At 47.9% G+C, this 22242-nt stretch overlaps 1 protein-coding gene across 1 annotated transcript; it reads right to left on the reverse strand.

Moving 5' to 3' along the window:
• Nucleotides 1–7220: 7220 nt before the first annotated feature.
• LOC144697202 (uncharacterized) lies at nt 7221–16464 on the reverse strand. The gene is made up of 2 exons (XM_078569087.1): nt 16395–16464; nt 7221–8427 (listed from the first exon to the last, which is right to left on the reverse strand). Exon 2 carries the CDS (start codon nt 8057–8059, stop codon nt 7385–7387), a length of 675 nt encoding a protein of 224 aa, XP_078425213.1. The 5' UTR covers nt 8060–8427; nt 16395–16464; the 3' UTR covers nt 7221–7384.
• Nucleotides 16465–22242: the final 5778 nt, after the last annotated feature.

Raw genomic sequence — 22242 nt, forward strand, 5'->3', positions numbered from 1 at the left:
AATTAATTGTATTCCATGCTCATCATTACTGAGACTAGCTTGTATATTCTAAGACTAATGAATTAGTTGTATTCCATGCTCATCATTTCTGAGATCAGATCTTATGTTCCACATTTAATTAATTAATTAATTGTATTCCATGCTCATCATTGTCTGACATTGGTTTTATGTTACATATTTAATTAAGTAATTGCATTCCATACTCACCATTACTGAGACTAAAACTTAAATTTTAATTTCCTCATTTAATTAATAGTATTCCATGCTCACAATTACTGAGACTGGCTTTTATATTCCATGCATAATTAATTTATTGTATTTCATACTCATCATTGCCTAAGACTAGCTTCTATATTCCACATTTAATTAATTAATTGTATTCCATGCTCACCATTACTGAGACTGGCTTTTATATTCCATGCATAATTAATTTATTGTATTTCATACTCATCATTGCCTAAGACTAGCTTCTATATTCCACATTTAATTTATTAATTGTATCCCATGCTCACCATTACTGAGACTAGCTTTCATATTCCACATTTAATTAATTAATTAATTGTATTCCATGCTCATCATTGTCTGAGACTAGCTTTTATATTCCACATTTAATTAATTACTTATATTCCATACTCACCATTATTGAGACTAGCTTTTATGTTCCGAATTTAATGAATTAATTGTATCCCATGCTCATCATTACTGAGACTAGCTTGTATATTCTAAATTTAATGAATTAGTTGTATTCCATGCTCATCATTTCTGAGATCAGATCTTATGTTCCACATTTAATTAATTAATTTATTGTATTCCATGCTCATCATTGTCTGACATTGGTTTTACATTGTATATTTAATTAAGTAATTGCATTCCATGCTCACCATTACTGAGACTAAAACTTAAATTTTAATTTCCTCATTTAATTAATAGTATTACATGCTCACAGTTACTGACACTAGCTGTTATATTCCACATTTAATTAACTAATTGTATTCCATACTCACCATTACTGAGGCTAGATTTTATATTCCAGATATAATGAATTTAGTGCATTCCATGCTCACCATTACTGACACTAGCTTTTATATTCCATATTTAATTAATTAATTGAACTCCATACTCACCATTATTGAGACTAGATCTTATTTTCCATGTTTAATTAATTAATTGTATTCCATGCTGATCATTTTCTGAAACTAGATTTAACATTCCACACTTAATTAATGAATTGTATTCCATGCTCACCATTACTGAGACCAGTTTTTATAATCCACATTTAATTAATTAGTTGTATTCCATGCTCACCATTACTGAGACTAGCTTTAATATTCCACATTTAATTAATTAATTGTATTCCATGCTCACCATTACTGAGACTAGCTTTAATATTCCACATTTAATTAATTAATTGTATTCCATGCTCACAATTACTGAGACTAGCTTTTATATTCCACATTTAATTAATTACTTATATTCCACACTCACCATTATTGAGACTAGCTCTTATATTCCACATTTAATGAATTAATTGTATTCCAAGCTCATCATTGTCTGAGTGGCTTTTACATTCCAGGTTTCGCTGTGGCTCAGTTCATAGCACCCTTGCCTTTGAATCAGAGGGTTGTGGGTTCATGTCCCACTCCTGGAAAACCAAGAACTATGATTGTACTCGAAAGAAGTTGCAATCTGTGACTGTTGATAACTCGAAAGAGTTTCCTTCATGAATTGAATTGAGATTCCAGCTGCTGCCATGGTGGGATCTGAACCCGTGTCCCCGGTGGATTAACCTGCACCTCTCAATTGGTAGCCCTGTAACAGTGCCTCTGCACCACCGCCCCCAGCCTCATCATTGAAGCTGCGCTGCCACGTGTATCCCTGCCTCAAAAGTGTGCAGAGACCCTCGGAATCCTCACACCCTTTCACTGAGGGGTAGGGGGGCTGGTGGTGTCGGTGAGGTGGGGTGCGGGGAGCTTGCAGCCTGGTCGAAAGCAGCGGTTCCTTGGAACCTCTTACCTTCAACCGACGTCCTTCCGGGAAGAAAGCTGCTCCGCAGTCGGCAGAGCTCTGGGCCGTCTTCCCGACGCGCCCCTTGTTCGGGGCTGGCCGGCAGCACCTCAAGACGCGGGCCAACCTGTCCCACTGCCAGGGGGAGAGCGTTCGCTCCTTAGCCTGAGTTTCACCCTCCCACGCCTACAGGTTTGTAAGGGAGGGGTGGGGGTAAAATTCCTCCCTCCCCGGCCGCTCCGCGATTTTATGCTGGGGCGGGCAAAGCCTCGGACTGGGCCCCAATGGAGGCCCTTAAGTGGCCAATTATGGGCAATTTTAACGGCCGTTTCCCACCCAGCCTCATCCTGTGAAAGAATAAAAAATTAATTATTCAGTACGTCCTCCATTTCCTCTTTTTTAAATTCATTCACGGAATGTGGGCATCACTGTCTGGGCCAGCAATTATTGCCCATCCCTAATTGCCCCTTGAGAAGGTGGTGGTGAGCTGCCTTCCTTAACCGCTGCAGTCCATGTGGTGTAGGTACACCCACAGTGCTGTTAGGTAGGGAGTTCCAGGATTTTGACCCAGCGACAGTGAAGGAACGGCCGATATATTTCCAATTCAGGATGGTGAGTGACTTGGAGGGGAACCTCCAGGTGGTGGTGTTCCCATCTATCTGCTGGCCTTGTCCTTCTAGATGGTAGCGGTCATGGTTTGGAAGGTGCTGTCGAAGGAGCCTTGGTGAGTTGCTGCTGTGCATCTTGTGGATTGGAAAACACTGGCTACTACTGTGCGTCGGTGGTGGAGGGAGTGAATGTTTGTGGATGTGGTGCCAATCAAGCGGGGCTGCTTTGTCCTGGACAGTGTTGAGCTTCTTGAGTGTTGTGGGAGCTGCAGTCATCCAGGCAAGTGGGGAGTATTCCATCACACTCCTGACTTGTGCCATGTAGATGGTGGACAGGCTCTGGGGAGCCAGGAGGTGAGTTACTTGCTGCAGGATTCCTAGCCTCTGACCTTCACTTGTAGCCACAGTATTTAGTGGCTAGTCCAGTTCAGTTTCTGGTCAATGGTAACCCACAGGATGTTGATAGTGGGGGATTCAGTGATGGTAATGCCATTGAATGTCAAAGGGCGATGGTTGGATTCTCTCTTGTTGGAGATGGTCATTACCTGGCACTTGTGTGGCGCGAATGTTACTTGCCACTTGTCAGCCCAAGCCTGGATATTGCCCAGGTCTTGCTGCATTTAGACAGGGACTGCTTCAGTAGCTGAGGAGTCGCAAATGGTGCTGAACATTGTGTAATCATCAGCGAACATCCCCATTTCTGACTCACGATGGAAGGAAGGTCATTGATGAAACAACTGAAGATGGTTGGGCCGAGGACACTACCCTGAGGAACTCCTGCAGTGATGTCCTGGGGCTGAGATGACTGACCTCCAACAACCACAACCATCTTCCTTAGTGCTAGGTTTGACGCCAACCAGCGGAGAGTTTCCCCCCTGATTCCCATTGACTCCAGTTTTGCTTGGGCTCCATAATGCCACACTCAGTCAAATGCTGCCTTGACGTCAAGGGCAGTCACTCTCACCTCACCTCGGGAGTTCAGCTCTTTTGTCCATGTTTGAACCAAGGCTGTAGTGAGGAGCCTACAGGAGGCCCTGGCAGAACCCAAACTGGGCATTTACCATCACACTGTTATCAGTTTGCAAGGGGCCCCGCACTGCTCCTGACTACCCTCTCTTCTTTGTGTTAATTTTTCAGTTCGCATGGAGGTTTCTTTCACAACCCCAATTGGTAGCTCGGCCGCTCGCCTTGTCTCGGGCAGATGGTGGTAATGTCGGCGAACTAGAAACCCAGGTACAAACCGCACCAGGGCAGCAGTTAACAAATCTGCAGTGGGAAACTAGTCTTAGTAACGGTAGCCACAAGACTGTCAACGATTGCCGCACAGACCCGTCTGGTCCTCTTAACGCCCCTTTTAGGGAGGGGGAGTCTGCTGTCTCTAAGTGATCTGGGCCTGCATGTGACTCCAGGCCCACAGCAATGTGGTTGACTCTTCACCCGCCCTTGGAAATGGCCTAGCGAGGCGTTCACTTCAAAAGGGGCAATTAGGGACGGGTGACAAATGCCCGCCTTGGTAGCGATGCCCACATCCCATGAAACAGGGGCGGGGAAACCTTTTGCTGCTCCTTCCTATCGACAGGGTCTATGCTAACTTGTTCTCTTGCGCACTCTTTGCGCCTCTTTCCTCTTACCCCCTTTCAGTCACTCGCGGCTGCTGGCTTTTGGCGAATGGAATCGGCGGAGCAGGTGCCCGTCTCTCACGCGCTTGCTCTGCGTCGTTTTCCCTGCTGCCAGAGTCCGGGGGTGAGCCTGCAATCGTTCAGCTCTGTTTGAGCCATGGAGAAGCCGTAGTGTAAAGCAATATTACACGGTGTGAGTGGGGCGGGGGAAGATCTTTCTGGAATTTCTCCCCACCCCCACCCACATTCTTTGCCGTTTTGCGAGCTACTTTTGACACGTCGGGGGCAAACTCGCCCCGGCACCCCCCCACCGTGCGCTCTGACACCCCACTCGCCGGCCGGCCACCCTTGTTCATTCTCGGTATCCTTAAACCGTCCCAGGTACGCTCGACTTTCCCAGGACGGTCGCTGTGAAGTGCGAGGCCGAGGAAGACCTCTCGGTGCGACCCTGAAGGACCGTGTCCGGGCTGAAGTCCTGTACCTGCCGTCGGATCCTTCCCCCTCATCCCCCCCGCCAATCGAGATTGTCCTTTCTGAGCTCCACAGAATCACGCAGTGCAGAAGAGGCCCTTCGGCCCATCGAGCCTGCACCGACACGTGAGAAACACCTGACCTACCTACCTAATCCCATTTACCAGCACTTGGCCCATAACCTTGAATGTTATGAGGTGCCAAGTGCTCATCTAGGTACTTTTTAAAGGATGAGGCAACCCGCCTCCACCACCCTCCCAGGCAGCGCATTCCAGACCGTCACCACCCTCTGGGTAGAAAAGTTTTTCCTCGCATCCCCCCTAAACCTCCTGCCCCTCACCTTGAACTTGTGTCCCCTTGTCACTGACCCTTCAACTAAGGGGAACAGCTGCTCCCTATCCACCCTGTCCATGCCCCTCATAATCTTGTAGACCTCGATCAGGTCGCCCCTCAGTCTTCTCTGCTCCAACAAAAACAGCCCAAGTCTATCCAACCTCTCTTCATAACTTAAATGTTTCATCCCAGGCAACATCCTGGCGAATCTCCTCTGCACCCCCTCCAGTGCAATCACATCCTTCCCATAATGTGGTGACCAGAACTGCACACAGTGCTCCAGCTGTGGCCTCACCAAGGTTCTATACAACTCCAACATGACCTCCCTACTTTTGTAATCTATGCCCAGCCCAGGTGATGTTAAACACCTCAGGTGGCGGGGAGGGAAGGACAAATGTTTACGAGAACGTGTTCGAAGCGAGGTTGATTTATTCGACAGATATACAGGATATTAACCTCCCAGCCCGTTCCAGGAGTTATTACAGTGGGTCCAACCAACATCAGTGATCAGGGTGAGCACGATTCAGTCCTGGGTGTTGCGGCGCATGAATTGTTACGAGGATTCCGACTTGGACAGGGTAAAGAACGACGCTGGCAGAGGTACAGGGCTATAAAATCCCTGGGCCGATTTCATTGAGCCGCGTCTCTAAATCACAGGAGTATGAATGGGACACCGACAGCCGACGAATAACATCGTGCAGGGCCCGTACGATGAAAGATAAGACTTTCCAAACTGGTTTCTTTCCATTCAGTTGTGTCCTCGTTTTATAAGCACCCCGGTGAGGCTGGATCCTCCCGATCCAGTTCGTGTTTTACCTTTCGAGCCGCAGGATAACTGGCCTCTTTCACCCAGCTCCCTGTCTTACTTTAAACTACGAGGTCAAAGGTTTACACATTCCAGCCGTCCGGATGTCTCCACAGCTCTGTCCCCAGCCTCGGTCTCCAACCACTTAACTCTAAGTGTCCATTTATCATGTCCTTTATAACAGATTCCTACTGATACAAGGCTAACAGGTCTGTACTACCTCTTTTTCTCGCTCCCTCCTTTCTTAAGTTGTGGAGTGATATTTGCTACCTTCTAATCTACAGGAACCGTTCCAGAATCTATAGAGTTTTGGAAGATGATCATCCATTATCTCCAACTTTGTCCCCAGCCTTGGTCTCCAACCTCTTAACCCACAGGAAGGGAAAATAAAAACTGGCACTTCCCCCTCCAGCTCTCTGCTTTAACTCAACCCAGGAGGCGAAAGGGTTACGTGTTCCCTGAACGACACTCATGCTACCCAGCCCAGCTGGGTCCCCCCCCCGTTCACACCTGGAGTGCCAACCAGATACCCAGGGGGAAGAGGTGCAAATCCTGAGCTGTTGGCCAATGTCCGGCTGTGCAGCGAGGAACAAAGGAAAGGTACGCCTTTCTTATACCCCACTGCACATGGGCTCGAAACCCGTGGTGATCAGAGACGGGTTATTCCCGACACGGTCAGCTCCGCGAGCGGTCAAAGGTGATGTCGTCCCTGTGAACTGTTTCAAAGCGCCCTTTTTGACCGTTAAATGCTTTTATGCAAAAGCTTCACAGATTTGTAGGGAATTTCTTTTTTTCACTAGCTTGAAGCTCTGGCATGTTTTCCTTAACAGCTTAATGGTTTATTCATTTTCACCAGAGCCTTAGTAGGGCCATTGGCATAATTTTGCTTCTTCTCTGCTTTTCTTCAAGCCTCACTGAATCCACATCTCCATGTTATCCACCCACCTGATTTTTCTGCTTTTACCCTCAATTTCTCCTTCAATTGTTGCCAGGACAAGATATTTTTTCATTCCCAATGTCTGCTTTCTCTCTCTAACTGTTCTTAGCACTTTTGATTCAGGAATCACTTTTGATTCCTGAACCTCTACTCTTGGTCTAACCCATTCATTTATCCTACTGTCCACCCAGGTGATTGAGAATCCTCCGCCATATCCACAGTTACGTTACGAGACACCCAGCGTTCCACATTCTGCCATCCTAACCCGGTCTGGCGACATGCGACTCCAGAGGCCCACAGCAATTTGGTTGACTCTTAAATGGCCGAGTGAGCCACTCAGTTCAAGGGGCAGTTAGGGACGGGCAATAAACGCTGGCCCAGCCAGCGACGCCCACATCCCATGAATGAATAAAAAAAAACAGCTCAACAGTGGCCAACTTGACTTCATATATCATCCTTTATGTACACTCTTACAGCATAACAGGCATAACTACAGTCATAATGCACAGCCGAAAATTAATTGGTTCCACCGTCAACTGCAGGCTTTTGCGTTGTCATTGCAATGCGATTGCCGGTTGCAGGAACGCCAGAATGCAACCGTGACCAGTCACGTGTGAACTCGCTGGTGCGTCAACAGGTTGGATGACTGGGCGAAGCCCTTCCCGCACACGGAGCAGGTGAAGGGCCTCTCCCCCGTGTGAAGTCGCTGGTGGGTCAGCAGGCTGGAGTGCTGGGTGAAGCCCTTCCCGCACACCGAGCAGATGAAGGGCCTCTCCCCGGTGTGGACGCGCTGGTGCCTCAGCAGGTTGCCCACCAGAGTGAACGCCTTCTCGCACACAGAGCAGCTGAAGGGCCGCTCCCCGGTGTGGACCCGCTGGTGGGTCAGCAGGTCGGACGACTGGGTGAAGCCCTTCCCGCAGGCGGAGCAGGTGAAGGGCCTCTCCCCGGTGTGGACCCGCTGGTGTCTCATCAGCTCGGCGGAGCTCTTGAAGCTGTCCCCGCAGTCAGAGCATTTAAAGGGTCTCTCGCCGGTGTGAATGAGCTGGTGCGTTCGGAGCGGGGACGAGTGAGTGAAGCCCTTCCCGCACACGGAGCAGGTGAACGGCCTCTCCCCGGTGTGGACCCGCTGGTGGGTCAGCAGGTGGGATGACTGGGTGAATCCCTTCCCACAGGCGGAACAGGTGAACGGCCTCTCCCCGGTGTGACTGCGCCGATGGGTTTCCAGCTGGTAGGGGTAATTGAATCCCTTGCCACAGTCCCCGCATTTCCACGGTTTCTCCATGGTGCGTGTGTCCTCGTGTCTCTCCAGGTTGGACAATCAGTTGCAGCCTCGTCCACACACACAACACGTGTACGGTCTCTCCCTGCTGTGAATGGTGTGATGTTTATTCAGGCTGTGTAACTGGTTAAAAGCTCTTTCCACAGTCACTTCACTGGAAACACTCTCACTCGGGCGTGTCTGTGTCTTGGTGCTTTTCCAGTCACACTGATATTCAAAATCCTTTCCCACAGACAGGACAGACGAACATTTCACCTTCCACAGTCAAAGTCCGATGATACTCAGGTCCTGATGAATCGGGTGACACTGTCAGATCTTGATGTGATGTTTGGTTTGAGTTTCCTGTCTGTAAATCCTGCCCTTCTCATATCCTGTAATAGGAGTTTAACAGAAGTACGGGTCAGGAATCGAAAGCGGACAGTTCTAGTTTCAATAGGACATTATCCCTGACTCTGAGCTGTAAATTCCTCAGCTCAATATCCTGAAATAACATCCACAGTTTTGCTTCCACAAGCAGTTTCTTCCACTCACCCGATTCCGACTGGGTTCATTCTACAATCACTGGTTCCTCTCTCTCTCCCGTGAAAGTGCTGACTCTGACTGGGTTCAGTTCCACACTCACTGGTTCCTCCCTCTCTCTCTCCCCTGAAGGTGCTGACTCTGACTGGTTTCAGTTCTACAATCACTGGTTCCTCTCTGTCTCCCGTGAAAGTGCTGACTCTGACTGGGTTCAGTTCCACACTCACTGGTTCCTCCCTCTCTCTCTCCCCTGAAGGTGCTGACTCTGACTGGTTTCAGTTCTACAATCACTGGTTCCTCTCTCTCTCCCGTGAAAGTGCTGACTCTGACTGGGTTCAGTTCTACACTCACTGGTTCCTCCCTCTCTCTCTCCCCTGAAGGTGCTGACTCTGACTGGGTTCAGTCCCACACTCACTGGTTCCTCTCTCTCACTCCTGAAGGTGCTGTCTCTGACTGGGTTCAGTTCTACACTCACTGGTTCCTCTCTCTCACTCCTGAAGGTGCTGTCTCTGACTGGGTTCAATTCTACACTCACTTTTTCCTCTCTCCCCTGAAGGAGCTGACTCTGATTGAAAATTATCAGGTAATTCCCGACGTCTAAAACCATTGATTCAGACTTGTGCATCTTGACCTGACACGTCTGAATCCATTGTACGCAGTTCGTGCAACAGGTAAGCGAGGGATCGGGGAGTGCTGGACAGGACGCACAGGGCACGGATATTGTGCTGCAGGTAGAATGGGTGCAGTTTTACAATGCGGGCATCAGGCACATGATTGAACACACACACACATGCCGTGGGGGCTCATTAACCTGCGTGGAGATCACTTACACACGAGCAGCCAGCGATGTGGAACGTCATGAGAAAGCAGCACCCACAGTCAGCACTTATTGCTGCTCGGGAACACAGAAGCATCTGAGTTAAATCAGTGAGCTATTCATTCAAAGAAAGCTAGAGTTGCTGAACATTTCGTCAGAGCCGAATAGGTCATGATCAGAGTGGAGTGTATGGTCCGTGTTACTGACCGTGCTGTACTGATGTTAATCCTGCTCCCTCACACTGTCACTTAGTAACCCCTCTCCCCGCAATGCCCTGTGTTACTGACTGTATCTGTACTGATGTTAATCCAGCTCCCTCACACTGTCACTCAGTAACCCCTCTCCCCCCCAGCACCCTGTGTTACTGACTGTACCTGTACTGATGTTAATCCTGCTCCCTCACACTGTCACTCAGTAACCCCTCTCCCCCGCAATGCCCTGTGTTACTGACTGTATCTGTACTGATGTTAATCCAGCTCCATCACACTGTCACTCAGTAACTCCTCTCCCCGCAATGCCCTGTGTTACTGATCGTGCTGTACTGATGTTAATACTGCTCCCTCACACTGTCACTCAGTAACTCCTCTCCCCGCAATGCCCTGTGTTACTGACCATGCCTGTACTGATATTAATCCTGCTCCATCACAGTCATTAAGTAACACCTCTCTCCACACAGCACCCTGTGTTACTGACTGTATCTGTACTGATGTTAATCCTGCTCCCTCACACTGTCATTCAGTAACTCCTCTCCCCGCAATAACCTGTGTTACTGACCGTGCCTGTACTGATATTAATCCTGCTCCATCACAGTCAATAAGTAACACCTCTCTCCCCCCAGCTCCGTGTTACTGACTGTATCTGTAACGATGTTAGTCCGGCTCCCTCAGACTGTCACGCAGTAACCCCTCTCCCCCCAGCACCATGTGTTCCTGACTGTATCTGTGCTGATGTTTATCCTGCTCCCTCATACTGTCACTCAGTAACCCCTCTCTCCCCAGCACCCTGTGTTACTGACTGTATCTGTACTGATGTTAATCCAGCTCCCTCACACTGTCACTCAGTAACCCCTCTCCCCCCACAGCACCCTGTGTTACTGACTGTATCGAAACTGATCTTAATCCAGCTCTCTCACAATGTCACTTAGTAACCCCTCTCTCCCCAGCACCCTGTATTACTGACTGTATCTGTACTGATGTTAATCCAGCTCCCTCACACTGTCACTCAGTAACCCCTCTCTCCCCAGCACCGTGTGTTCCTAACTGTATCTGTATCTCCAGTGAAGCCCAACTGAAGGAACAGCACCTCATCTTCCGACTAGGCACTTTACAGCCTTCCGGACTGAATACTGAATTCAACAACTTTAGATCTTAAACTCCCTCCCCCCATCCCCACCCCGTTTCTTCCCCTCCCTTTTGTTTTTTCAATAATTTATATAGATTTTTCTTTTCCCACCTATTTCCATTATTTTTAAATCTACAACTAATACCTTGTCAGTCTTTCCACCCCACCCCCACTAGAGCTGTACCTTGAGTGTCCTGCCATCCATTCTTAATTAGCACATTTTCTTAGATAATATCACCACCTTCAACACCTCTTTGTTCCTTTATCTGTGACATCTTTTGATTATCTGCTCCTATCACTGCTTGCTTGTCCCTACAACCACCCCACCCTCAACTTCTCTCCCCAACCCCCCCACCGCCCCCCACCTTAAACCAGCTTATATTTCACCCCTCTCCTAACTATACTCAGTTCTGTTGAAGGGTCATGAGGACTCGAAACGTCGACTCTTTTCTTCTCCGCCGACGCTGCCAGACCTGCTGAGTTTTTCCAGGTAATTCTGTTTTTGTTTTGTATCTGTACTGATGTTCATCCTGCTCCATCACTGTCACTCAGGAACCCCTCTACCCCCAGCACCCTGTGTTACTGACTGTATCGAAACTGATGTTAATCTAGCTCTCTCACAATGTCACTCGGTAACCTCTCTCCCCCACAGCACCCTGTGTTACTGACTGTATCTGTACTGATGTTAATCCAGCTCCCTCACACTGTCACTCATTAACCCCTCTCCCCCCAGCACCCTGTGTTACTGACTGTATCTGTACTGATGTTAATCCGGCTCCCTCAGATTGTCACTCAGTAACTCCTCTCCCCCCAGCACCCTGTGTTACTGACTGTACCTGTACTGATGTTAATCCGGCTCCCTCAGACTGTCACTCAGTAACCCCTCTTTCCCCGCAGCACCCTGTGTTACTGACTGTATTTGTACTGATGTTAATGCTGCTCCCTCACACTGTCACTCAGTAACCCCCCTCTCCCCAGCACCCTGTGTTACTGACTGTATCTACACTTATCTTAATCCATCTCCCTCACACCTTCACTCAGTCACCCCTCTCTCTCCCAGACCCCTGTGTTACTGACTGTATCTGTACTGACTTTAATCCAGCTCCCTCACAATGTCACTCAGTAACTCCTCACCGCCCCCCGCCCCCAGCACCCTATGTTACTGACTGTATCTGTACTGATGTCAATCCAGCTCCCTCACGCTGTTGCTCAGTAACTGCGCTCTCACCCCGGCACCCTGTGTTGCTGACTGTGCCTGTATTGGTGTTAAATAAGCTCCCTCACACCGTCACACAGTAACTCCTGTCTCCCCCCCCCAGCACCCCTATTTCCTACTGTACATATACTGATGTTAATCCTGGTTCCTCACACTGTCACTCAGTAACCCCCCTCTCCCCAGCACCCTGTGTTACTGACTGTATCTACACTGATCTTAATCCATCTCCCTCACACCTTCACTCAGTCACCCCTCTGTCTCCCAGACCCCTGAGTTAATGACTGTGTCTGTATTGGTTTCAATCCTGCTCCCTCACACTGTCACTCAGGAACTCCTCTCTCCCCCTCAGCACCCTGTATTATTGACTGTATCTGTACTGATCTTAATCCAGCTCTCTCACATTGGCCCTCAGTAACCTGTCTCCCCACAGCACCCTGTGTTACTGACTGTATTTGCACTGATGTTAATCCAGCTCTCTCATGCTGTCACTCAGTATCTCCTCTCCCCGCAGTGCCCTGTGTTACTGGCTGTGCCTATACAGATGTTAATCCAGATCCCTCACACTGTCACTCAGTAACTCCTCTCTCACCCCCAGCACCCTGTGTTACTGACTGTATCTGCACTGATGTTGATCCAGCTCTCTCATGCCGTCACTCAGTAACTCCTCTCCCCGCAGTGCTCTGTGTTACTGACTGTATCTGTACTGAGGTTAATCCGGCTCCCTGTCACTCAGTAACCCCTCTCTCCTTCCAGGAGTTACTGAATGGCAGTGAGTGTGCTGGATTAACATCGGTACACATACAGTTAGTAACACAGGGAGCTGGGGGTGGGGGAAAAGAGGAGTTACTTAGTGACTGTTACTGATTGTAACCGTACTGATGTTAATCTAGCTCCCTCACACTATCACTCAGTAACCCCTCTCCCCCCAGCATCCTGTGTTGCTGACTGTATCTGTACTGATATTAATCCAGCTTCCTCACGCTGTTGCTCAGTAACCGCACTCTCACCCTGGCACCCTGTGTTGCTGACTGTGCCTGTATTGATGTTAATTAAGCTCCCTCACACCGTCACTCAGTAAACCCTCTCTTCCCCCCAGCACCCTGTTACTGACTGTATCTGTACTGATGTTAATCCAGCTCTCTCACTGTCACTCAGTAACCCCTCTCTCCTTTCAGGAGTTACTGAGTGACTGTGTGGGAGCTGGATTAACATCAATACAGATCCAGTCAGTAACACAGGGAGCTGGGGTGGGGGGGAAGTAGAGGAGTTACTGAGAGATTGTTACTGATTGTATCTGTACTGATGTTAATTCAGCTCCCTCACACTGTCACTCGGTAACCGCTCTCTTCCCCCAGCACCCTGTGTTTATACTGCTTAAGCGGGGTGGGGCAGGTGAAGCTGGATAGAAGGTCAGTGATAGTTGGGGACCAAGGAGAGATTGACAAAGATGTTATGAGAAGGTTGTATAAAACATTGGTGAGGCCAACTTTGGAGTATTGTGTGCAGTTCTGGTCGCCTAACTACAGGAAGGATATCAGTAAGATTGAGAGAGTGCAGAGAAGATTTACTAGGATGTTGCCGGGTCTTAAGGAGTTGAGTTACAGGGAAAGACTAAACAAGTTAGGACTTTATTCCTTGGAGCGTAGAAGAATGAGGGCAGATTTGATAGAAGTTTACAAAATTATAAGGGGTATAGACAGAAATGTGCGTAGGCTCTTTCCGCTTAGATTAGGAGAGATAAAAGCGAGAGGACATGGCTTTAGGGTGAAAGGGGAAAGGTTTAGGGGGAACATTAGGGGGAACTTCTTCACTCAGAGTGGTGGGAGTGTGGAACGAGCTGCCATCTGACGTGGTAAATGCGGGCTCACTCTTAAGTTTTAAGAATAAATTGGATAGATACATGGATGGGAAAGGTCTGGAGGGTTATGGACTAGGTGCAGGTCAATGGGACTAGCAGAATAATATTTCGGCACAGACTAGAAGGGCCAAATGGCCTGTTTACTGTGCTGTGGTGTTCTATGGTTCTATAGTTCTATGTCATGGGCAAAAAGACAAAGGGCGTGTTAATGATAATGGTAAGGACTAAAGGAGGTGCTGATGGTGGCATAAAGGTGAGAAAGCAGAATGTGATTAACAGCAGAACAAGGGTCAGCACTTTGTGAAGGAACAACCTGGAACAAGTAACAGATGGCCCTTGTGGGGGAGTTGAGGAAAAAGGTATTTGTTTATTCATTGTTTTATTCATTTTTTTTATCCCTTTTCCCCAACCACCACCCCAAGGACCACCTGTTACTTGTTCCCTGTTGTTCTTTCACAGAGTGCTGATCCTTGTTCTGCTATTATCACCTTTATGCCACCATCAGCACCTCCTTTAGTCCTTACCACTAGCATTCACACACCCTTTGTCTTGTTGTCCATGATATGTTTGCCAATCTCTCCTTAGCCCCCGCCTATTGCTGGCATTCTATCCAGCTTCACCTGCTCCACCCCGCTTAAGCAGTACAAACTTCATCATGTCTCTACCTCTCTTTAGCTCTGAACGACGTGAGACGTTAACTCTGTTTCTCTCTCCACAGATGCTGTCAGACCTGCTGAGCTTTTCCAGCATTTTCTGTTTTTATTGCAACGTGTGTACATGTTCTTCCTTTCTGCAAAGAATAAAAATGTGCCCTTTCTTTCAGTCATACTCAAGTCTTGCACGAACAAACGACTATTCTCATTGCTGGTAAAGAGAAAATGAAAAGAAAACACAACTGATTTGAACATCCTTGTGATTTTTAGAATCATCGAGTTATACAACACAGAAACTGGCCCTTCGGCCCATCGTGTCTGTGCCGGCCATCAAGCCTCTATCTATTCTAATCCCATTTTCCAGCACTTGGCCCGTAGCCCTGTATGCTGTGGCGTTTCAAGTGCTCATCTAGATACTTCTTAAATGTTGTGAGGGTTCCTGCTTCTACCACCTCCCCAGGCAGTGAGTTCCAGATTCCAAACATCATCTGGGCGGAAAAAAAATTCCTCAAATTCCCCCTAAACCTCCCGCCCCTTACCTTAAAATCAACACCACAACAAAAGCAGAAAATAAACCTCAGCAGGTCTGGCAGCGTCTGCGGAGAGAGAGAAAAACTAGGAGTTTAACTCTGTGAGACTGCATGACCCTCCTTCAGAGCAGACCCCTGGTCATTGACTGAGGGGGAGAAAGTTTCTTCCTATCTAAGATAAAGGCAAAATAACGCGGGTGCTGGAAATCTGAAAGAAAACCAAAAAATGCTGGAAAAACTCAGCAGGTCTGACAGCATCTGTGGAGAGAGAGACAGAGTTAAAGTTTCGAGTCCGTATCAGACTCTGAGAAAGACAGAGTTAACGTTTCGAGTCTGTGTGACTCTGAGAAAGACAGAGTTAACGTTTCGAGTCTGTGTGACTCCGAGAAAGACAGAGTTAACGTTTCGAGTCTGTGTGACTCTGAGAAAGACAGAGTTAACGTTTCGAGTCTGTGTGACTCTGAGAAAGACAGAGTTAACGTTTCGAGTCTGTGTGACTCTGAGAAAGACAGAGTTAACGTTTCGAGTCTGTGTGACTCTGAGAAAAACAGAGTTAATGTTTCGAGTCTGTGTGACTCTGAGAAAGACAGAGTTAACGTTTCGAGTCTGTGTGACTCTGAGAAAGACAGAGTTAACGTTTCGAGTCTGTATCGGGCTTGACACGTTGACTCTCTTTCTCTCCACAGATGCTGTCAGACCTGCTGAGTTTTTCCAGCATTTTTTGCTTTTGTTTCTTCCTATCTGTGCCCCTCATAAATTTGATACACCTCTATCAGCGTCCCCCCGGGCCTCCTCTGCTCTAGGGATTGTGCACAGACAGCACTGCTCAGGAGAGTGATCTTGAATTGCTGGAGGCTCCAGGCCAATCCGGGACAGTTGGCAACCTCCTCCCACTCTACATCTTTCTGGGTGTCCAGCTGGGCTGCCCGGTGGTGTCGCTCTGTAATCCTTCCACCGTCCCGCCCTCTCCCATTGTTCCTTGGGCTGTGGTTCCCCCATCAATCCCCCCCGAGGCCCCGCCCACCCCAATCCCCCCACCCCCCCAGGCCCCGCCCTCCCCAATCCCCCCCGGAGGCCCCGCCCTCCCCAATCCCCACCCCCCCGAGGCCCCGCCCTCCCCATCCCCCCGAGGCCCCGCCCTCCCCATCCCCCCGAGGCCCCGCCCTCCCCATCCCCCCGAGGCCCCGCCCTCCCCCTGCCCTGTCCATGCGCATGCGCCGGCCTCCCGGACAGCTTTGGGCGACAGAGCCCTCTGCTGCGGCGGTGTGGGGGAGGGGGAAGGGCAGCCGTATCATTTTCATGCTTTCTGCCCTCCCCCACCTCAATGCTAAGTATTTAAGAAGATGCCCCCCTCCTGCCCCCGGCGTGGTGATAAACATATTCCGCCGCCGCCGCCCCGCTCACCTCCGCCAACCGCCGCGTCGCCCTCGTTCCCTGCAGACCGCGCATGCTCAACTTGCACCCCATTTCCCCCCTCCCCGCTACTGCGCAGGCGCGGGTCCATCCCCGCTACTGCGCAGGCGCGGCCGCTCCCCTCTGTCACCGATAGGGGACTTTCACCCATGCGATGCCGTCTGGGTAGACCTGGCCGCCATCGCGTGTCGGACCCGGAAGTAGGGTTCAGGTCCATGAGATTGGATTTTCGGCATGGCGGAAAAATAGCTGGCGAGCTCACGTCCATGCCCTGAGGTCGCCCCGGCTTATGCCGGTGGGCTCCTGGGTAAAACATGCAAGGGGAGGCGGTGAAGTGGTGGACCTCTCACTGGACTACAGTCATCCAGAGACCCTCTGGTTTAGTTCATAAGTGAATTGAAATTCAGTCAGTGAAATTGAAAGCCAACGTCAGTCATGGTGACCATGACACTCTCCTCGATTGTCCTTCAGGGAAGGAAATCTGCTATCCTTACTTGGTCTGGCCTGCAGGTGACTACAGACCCACAGCAATGTGGTTTACTCTTAAATGTGCTCTGAAAGGGCAATTAGGGACGGGCAACAAACGCTGGCTTTGCCAGTGACATCCACATCCCATGAAAGAATAAAGAAAAACTTTTATTTAAACTCCATAGCAGTTTGATACAACCAAGTGGCTTGTTAGACCATTTCAGAGTGAACCATATTGCTGTGGATCTGAATTCACATACAAATTAGGAGCAGCATAATGATAAAAGCAAAATACTGCGGATGCTGGAATCTGAAATTAAAAACAGAAAATGCTGGAAAAACTCAGCAGGTCCGGCAGCATCAGTGGAGAGAGAAACAGAGTTAATGCTTCCTATCCATATGACTCTTCTTCAGAAGAGCTAAGAGCATTTTCTGTTTTAATTAGAAGCCTGCTCCACCATTCAATAAAATCATGGCTGATCTGATTGTGACCTCAACCCACATTCCTACCTACCCCATATAACCGTTCACCCCCTTGCTAATCAAAAATCTAATAGCATACATCAATAACATGTAGGCCAGACCAGGACAGCAGATTTCTTTCCCTAAAGGGCATTAGTGAACCAGGTAGGTTTTTACAACAATGGTTTCATAGTTACCATTACTGAGTCTAGCTTTTAACTGAATTTAAATTCAGCTGCAGTGGGATTTGAGCCCATATCCCCAGAGTATGAACCTAGGCTGCTGGATTACTGGTCGAGTGACATTACCATCATGCCATCCCTTTCCCTTCCTAGCCACTGAACCAGTTCAAGAAGGCAGCTCACCTCTACCTTCTTCAGGGGAAATTACAGATGGGCAATAAATGCTGGCCGAGCCAATGATATGTGCATCCCACGAAGAAATGAAAAAAAAACTTGTTAAGGACAGTGGCAGTGAAAATAAGAGATTGAGCCACCAGTAAACTCAATACCTAATCCATATTCATTGAGTTGAAAGGTAAGATGGGATCTATCAACCCTAACAGGGATATACTCTGGAGCACCAATTCGTGGAAAGAATTTGGAGGAACAAATATTTCGGGAAATAAGAATATAAGAAATAGGAGCAGGAGTAGAACATCAAGCCTGCCCCGCCATTCTATACGATCATGGCTGATCTTGGGCTTCAACTCCACTTGCCTGCCTGCCCCCCCCCACATCCCTTGGTTCTCTGAGAGACTGTCTATCCCAGCCTTAAATGTGTTCAATGATGGGGCATCTGAAACCCTCTGGGGTAGAGAATTCCAAAGATTCACAACCCTGTGAGTGAAAATATTTCTCCTCATCCCATGATTGGCCCCTTATCCAGAGACCCGTTCTATATTTCCCAGCCAGCAGAAACAATCCCTCAGTATCTGTCAAGCCCTTTTATAATCCTGAACGTTTCAATGAGATCACCTCTCACTCTTCTAAACTCGAGAGATCACCTCTCACTCTTCTAAACTCGAGAGAGCATAAATCAAAATTACTCAGCCTCTCATCATGGGACAACCCTGTAATCCACGGACCAATCGATTGCCTCCAAAGCAAGCATATCAAAGCAGGTTTTGTGAAGGGGAGGTCGTGTCTCACTAACTTGATCAAGTTTTTCGAGGAAGTGACAAAGATGATCGACAATGGAAGGGCAGTGGATGTTATATACATGGATTTCAGTAAGGCCTTTGACAAGATCCCTCATGGCAGACTGGTACAGAAGGTAAAGTCGCACGGGATCAGAGGTCAGCTGGCAAGATGGATACAGAATTGGCTTGGTCACAAGACAGAGGGTAGAAGTGGAAGGGTGCTTTTCTGAATGGAGAGCTGTGACTAGTGGGGTTCCACAGGGATCAGTGCTGGGACCTTTGCTGTTTGTAGTATACATAAATGATTTGGAGGGAAATGTAACTGGGCTAATTAGTAAGTTTGCAGACGACACTAAGGTTGGAGGAGTTGCAGGCAGTGAAGAGGATTGTCAAAGGATACAACAGGATATAGATCGGTTGGAGACTTGGGCGGAGAAATGGCAGATGGAGTTTAATCCGGACAAATGCGAGGTAATGCATTTTGGAAGGTCTAATACAGGCAGGAATTGTACAGTAAATGGCAGAACACTTAAGTGCATTGATGGGCAGAGGGATCTGGGTGTACAGGTCCACAGGTCTCTGAAAGTGGCAATGCAGATGGATAAGGTAGTCAGGAAGGCATATGGCATACTTGCCTTCATTAGCAGGGGTATTCAGTATAAAAGCTGGGAAGTCATGCTGCAGCTGTATAGAACCTTGGTTAGACCACACCTGGAATATTGCATGCAATTCTGGTCGCCACATTACTAGAAGGATATGGAGGCGTTGGAGAGGGTGCAGAGGAGGTTTACCAGGATGCTGCCTGGTCTAGAGATTATTAGCTATGAGGAGAGGTTGGAGAAACTCGGATTTATCTCACTAGAGCGACGGAGATTGAGGGGCGACTTGATAGAAGTTTACAAAATTATGAGTGGCATGGACAGAGTAGATAGTCAGAAGCTTTTTCCCAGGGAGGAAGAGTCAGTTACTAGGTAACATAGATTTAAGGTGAGAGGAGAAAACTAGAGGAGATGTGCGGGGCAAGTTTTTTACGCAGAGGGTAATGAGTGTCTGGAATTCGCTGCCAGGGGAGGTGGTGGAAGCAGGTACAATAGTGGTGTTTAAGAGGCAGCTTGACAAATACATGAATAGGATGGGAATAGAGGGATATGGACTCCGGAAGTGCAAAATGTTTTAGTTGATGGACAATATGATCAGCGCAGGCTTGGAGGGACGAAGGGCCTGTTCCTGTGCTGTACTTTTCTTTGTTCTTTGTTTTTTGTTCTATATCCATTCTTAAATATGGAGGCCAAAATTGCACACACTATCCCAGGTGTGGTCTCACCAAGGTCCTGTATAATTGTAGCAAGACTTCTTTATTCTTGTACTCCAATCCCCTTGCAATAAAGGCCAACATGCCATTTGCCTTCGGAATTGCTCGCTGCACCAACATGCTAACCTCCTGAGTTCCTTGTACAAGCACAACCAAGTCCTTCTGAACTTCAACACTTACATGCTTCGTGTCTTCTCAGAAATATTCTGTTTTTCCATTCTTAAAACCAAAGCGAATTACCTCGCAGTTAACCACATTATACTCCATCTGCCACCTTGTTGCCCGCTCACTTAACCTTTTTGTATCTCTTTGCAACCTCTTTGTGTCCTCCTCACAGCTTACCTTCCCACCCAGCTTTGTATCATCAGCAAATTTAGATACATTACTCTCTGTCTCTTCATCTAAATCATGATTATAGATTGTAAATAGCTGAGGACCCAGCACTGATCCTTGCAGCACTCCACTAATCAAAGCCTGCCCACTTGCAAATACCCCATTTATCCCTATCTTCTATAAATGCTAATGTATCGCCCCCAACTCCAAGAGCTCTTATCTTGTGTATTAACCTTTTGTGAGACACCTTATTGAATGCCATTTTGGAATCCATGTCTACTACATCTACTGGTTACCCTTTATCTACCCCATTAAATATATCCTCAAAAAACTCAAATCAATTTGCCATCACAATTTTATTTTCATTAAACCATGTTGACTTCTTCTAATCTTTTCTAAGTGAGTGGTTAAGACTTCCTTAATAATAGATTCCAGCACTTTCCCGATGACTGATGTCAGGCTGATTGGCCTGTAGTTCCCTGTTTACTCTCCCCTTCCTTTCTTGGATGGCAGAGTTACATTTGCTGATTTCCAATCTGCTGGGACCATTCAAGAACCTAGTGAATTTTGGGAAGTCATTGTCAGAACTCCCACCATCTCTGGAGCCATCTCTTTTAGAAAACACAGGTGTTTATTGCAATAGGAGCAGGAGTAGGCCATTCGGCCCTTCGAGCCTCCTCCGCCATTCAGTGTGAACATGGCTTATCCTTTATCTCAACACCCATACTCCCACTCTCTCCCCACACCCCTTGACACCTTTAGGGTCCAGAAATATACTTTCTTCTTAAATATATTCAGTGACTTGGCCTCTGCCGCTCTCTGTGGTAGAGAATTCCACAGGTTCACCACCCTCTGAGTAAAGTAATTCCTCCTCATCTCAGTCCTAAATGGCCTACCCCGTATCCTGAGATTGTGACCCCTTGTTCTAGACTGCCCCTCACCCCCCAGCCAGAGGAAACATCATCCCTGCATCCACTCTATCCAGCCCTGTCAGAACTTTATACGTTTCAATGAGATCCCCTCTCGTTCTTCTAAACTCCAGTGAACACAGGCCTAGTCGGCCCAATCTCTCCTCATACGACAATCCTGCCATCCCAGGAATCAGTCTGATGAGCCTTCGCTTCACTCCCTCTACGGCAAGTATATTCTTTCTTAGGTAAGGAGACCAAAACTACACACAATCCTCCAGGTGTAGGCCATTAGGTCATGGGATTTAAACAGAAAATGCTGGAGAATCTCAGCAAGTCCCGCAGCATCTGTGGAGAGAGAAACAGAGTTAGTGTTTTGAGTCTGTGTGACTCTTCTTCAGAGCTTAGAGAAGTAGAAATGCGATGGATTTTATATTGTTTCAGGGGGTGTGGAGCAGATGGAGCAATGGAGAAGATCAGGGATAGGTGGGAGCTAAGGAGAGATTGATAAAGATTACATGAACACAGGACAAAGGGAGTGTTAATGGTCGTGTCAAAGACTAAAGAAGGTGCTGATAGTGGCATAAAGGTGAGATAGCAGAATGTGTTAACAGGAGAACAAGGGTCAGTGCTCTGTGAAAGCAAAACATAGAAACAAGTGGCAGGTGGCCCTGTGGGAGTGGGGGGAGGTGGTTGGGGATAAAGGACAAAAAAAAATCTGACGTGTCTTCCTTCTTACTTATCCTAGGTTTTCCCCACTAGTACCCACCAAAGCACCCAGACTAGCTGGCTTTAATCCAATTAAGACACACCCACAGACTAAACCTCTATTTTAGAAGAAAAATATTTTCCAAAATATTATATACATTAATAGCTTCATGACACTCCTCAGTAAGCTGTCGCTGGACCTTTCTCACCCAGCTTTTGTCTTTCAATGGAATTTATTTTTGTTGAGCATTTTGAATGGTCTCTTTAAATGCTTCCCGCTGTTTATTTGCTGCCATACCTTTTTAGTTGTCTTATCCTTGTTGTCTGGTGCACTGACCTCTACCTCGCGGCGGCTGAGTGTCAACTCGCAGACACTTCCTCCTACCTTTCCCTGGACCATGACCCCACCACTGAACATCAAGCCATAGTTTCCAGGACTGTCACTGACCTCATCTCCTCTGGAGATCTTCCTCCCAAAGCTTCCAACCTGATAGTCGCCCAACCTCG

This window comes from Cetorhinus maximus, chromosome 23 (genome assembly GCF_964194155.1).
Source record: "Cetorhinus maximus chromosome 23, sCetMax3.hap1.1, whole genome shotgun sequence".
NCBI lineage: Eukaryota > Metazoa > Chordata > Chondrichthyes > Lamniformes > Cetorhinidae > Cetorhinus > Cetorhinus maximus.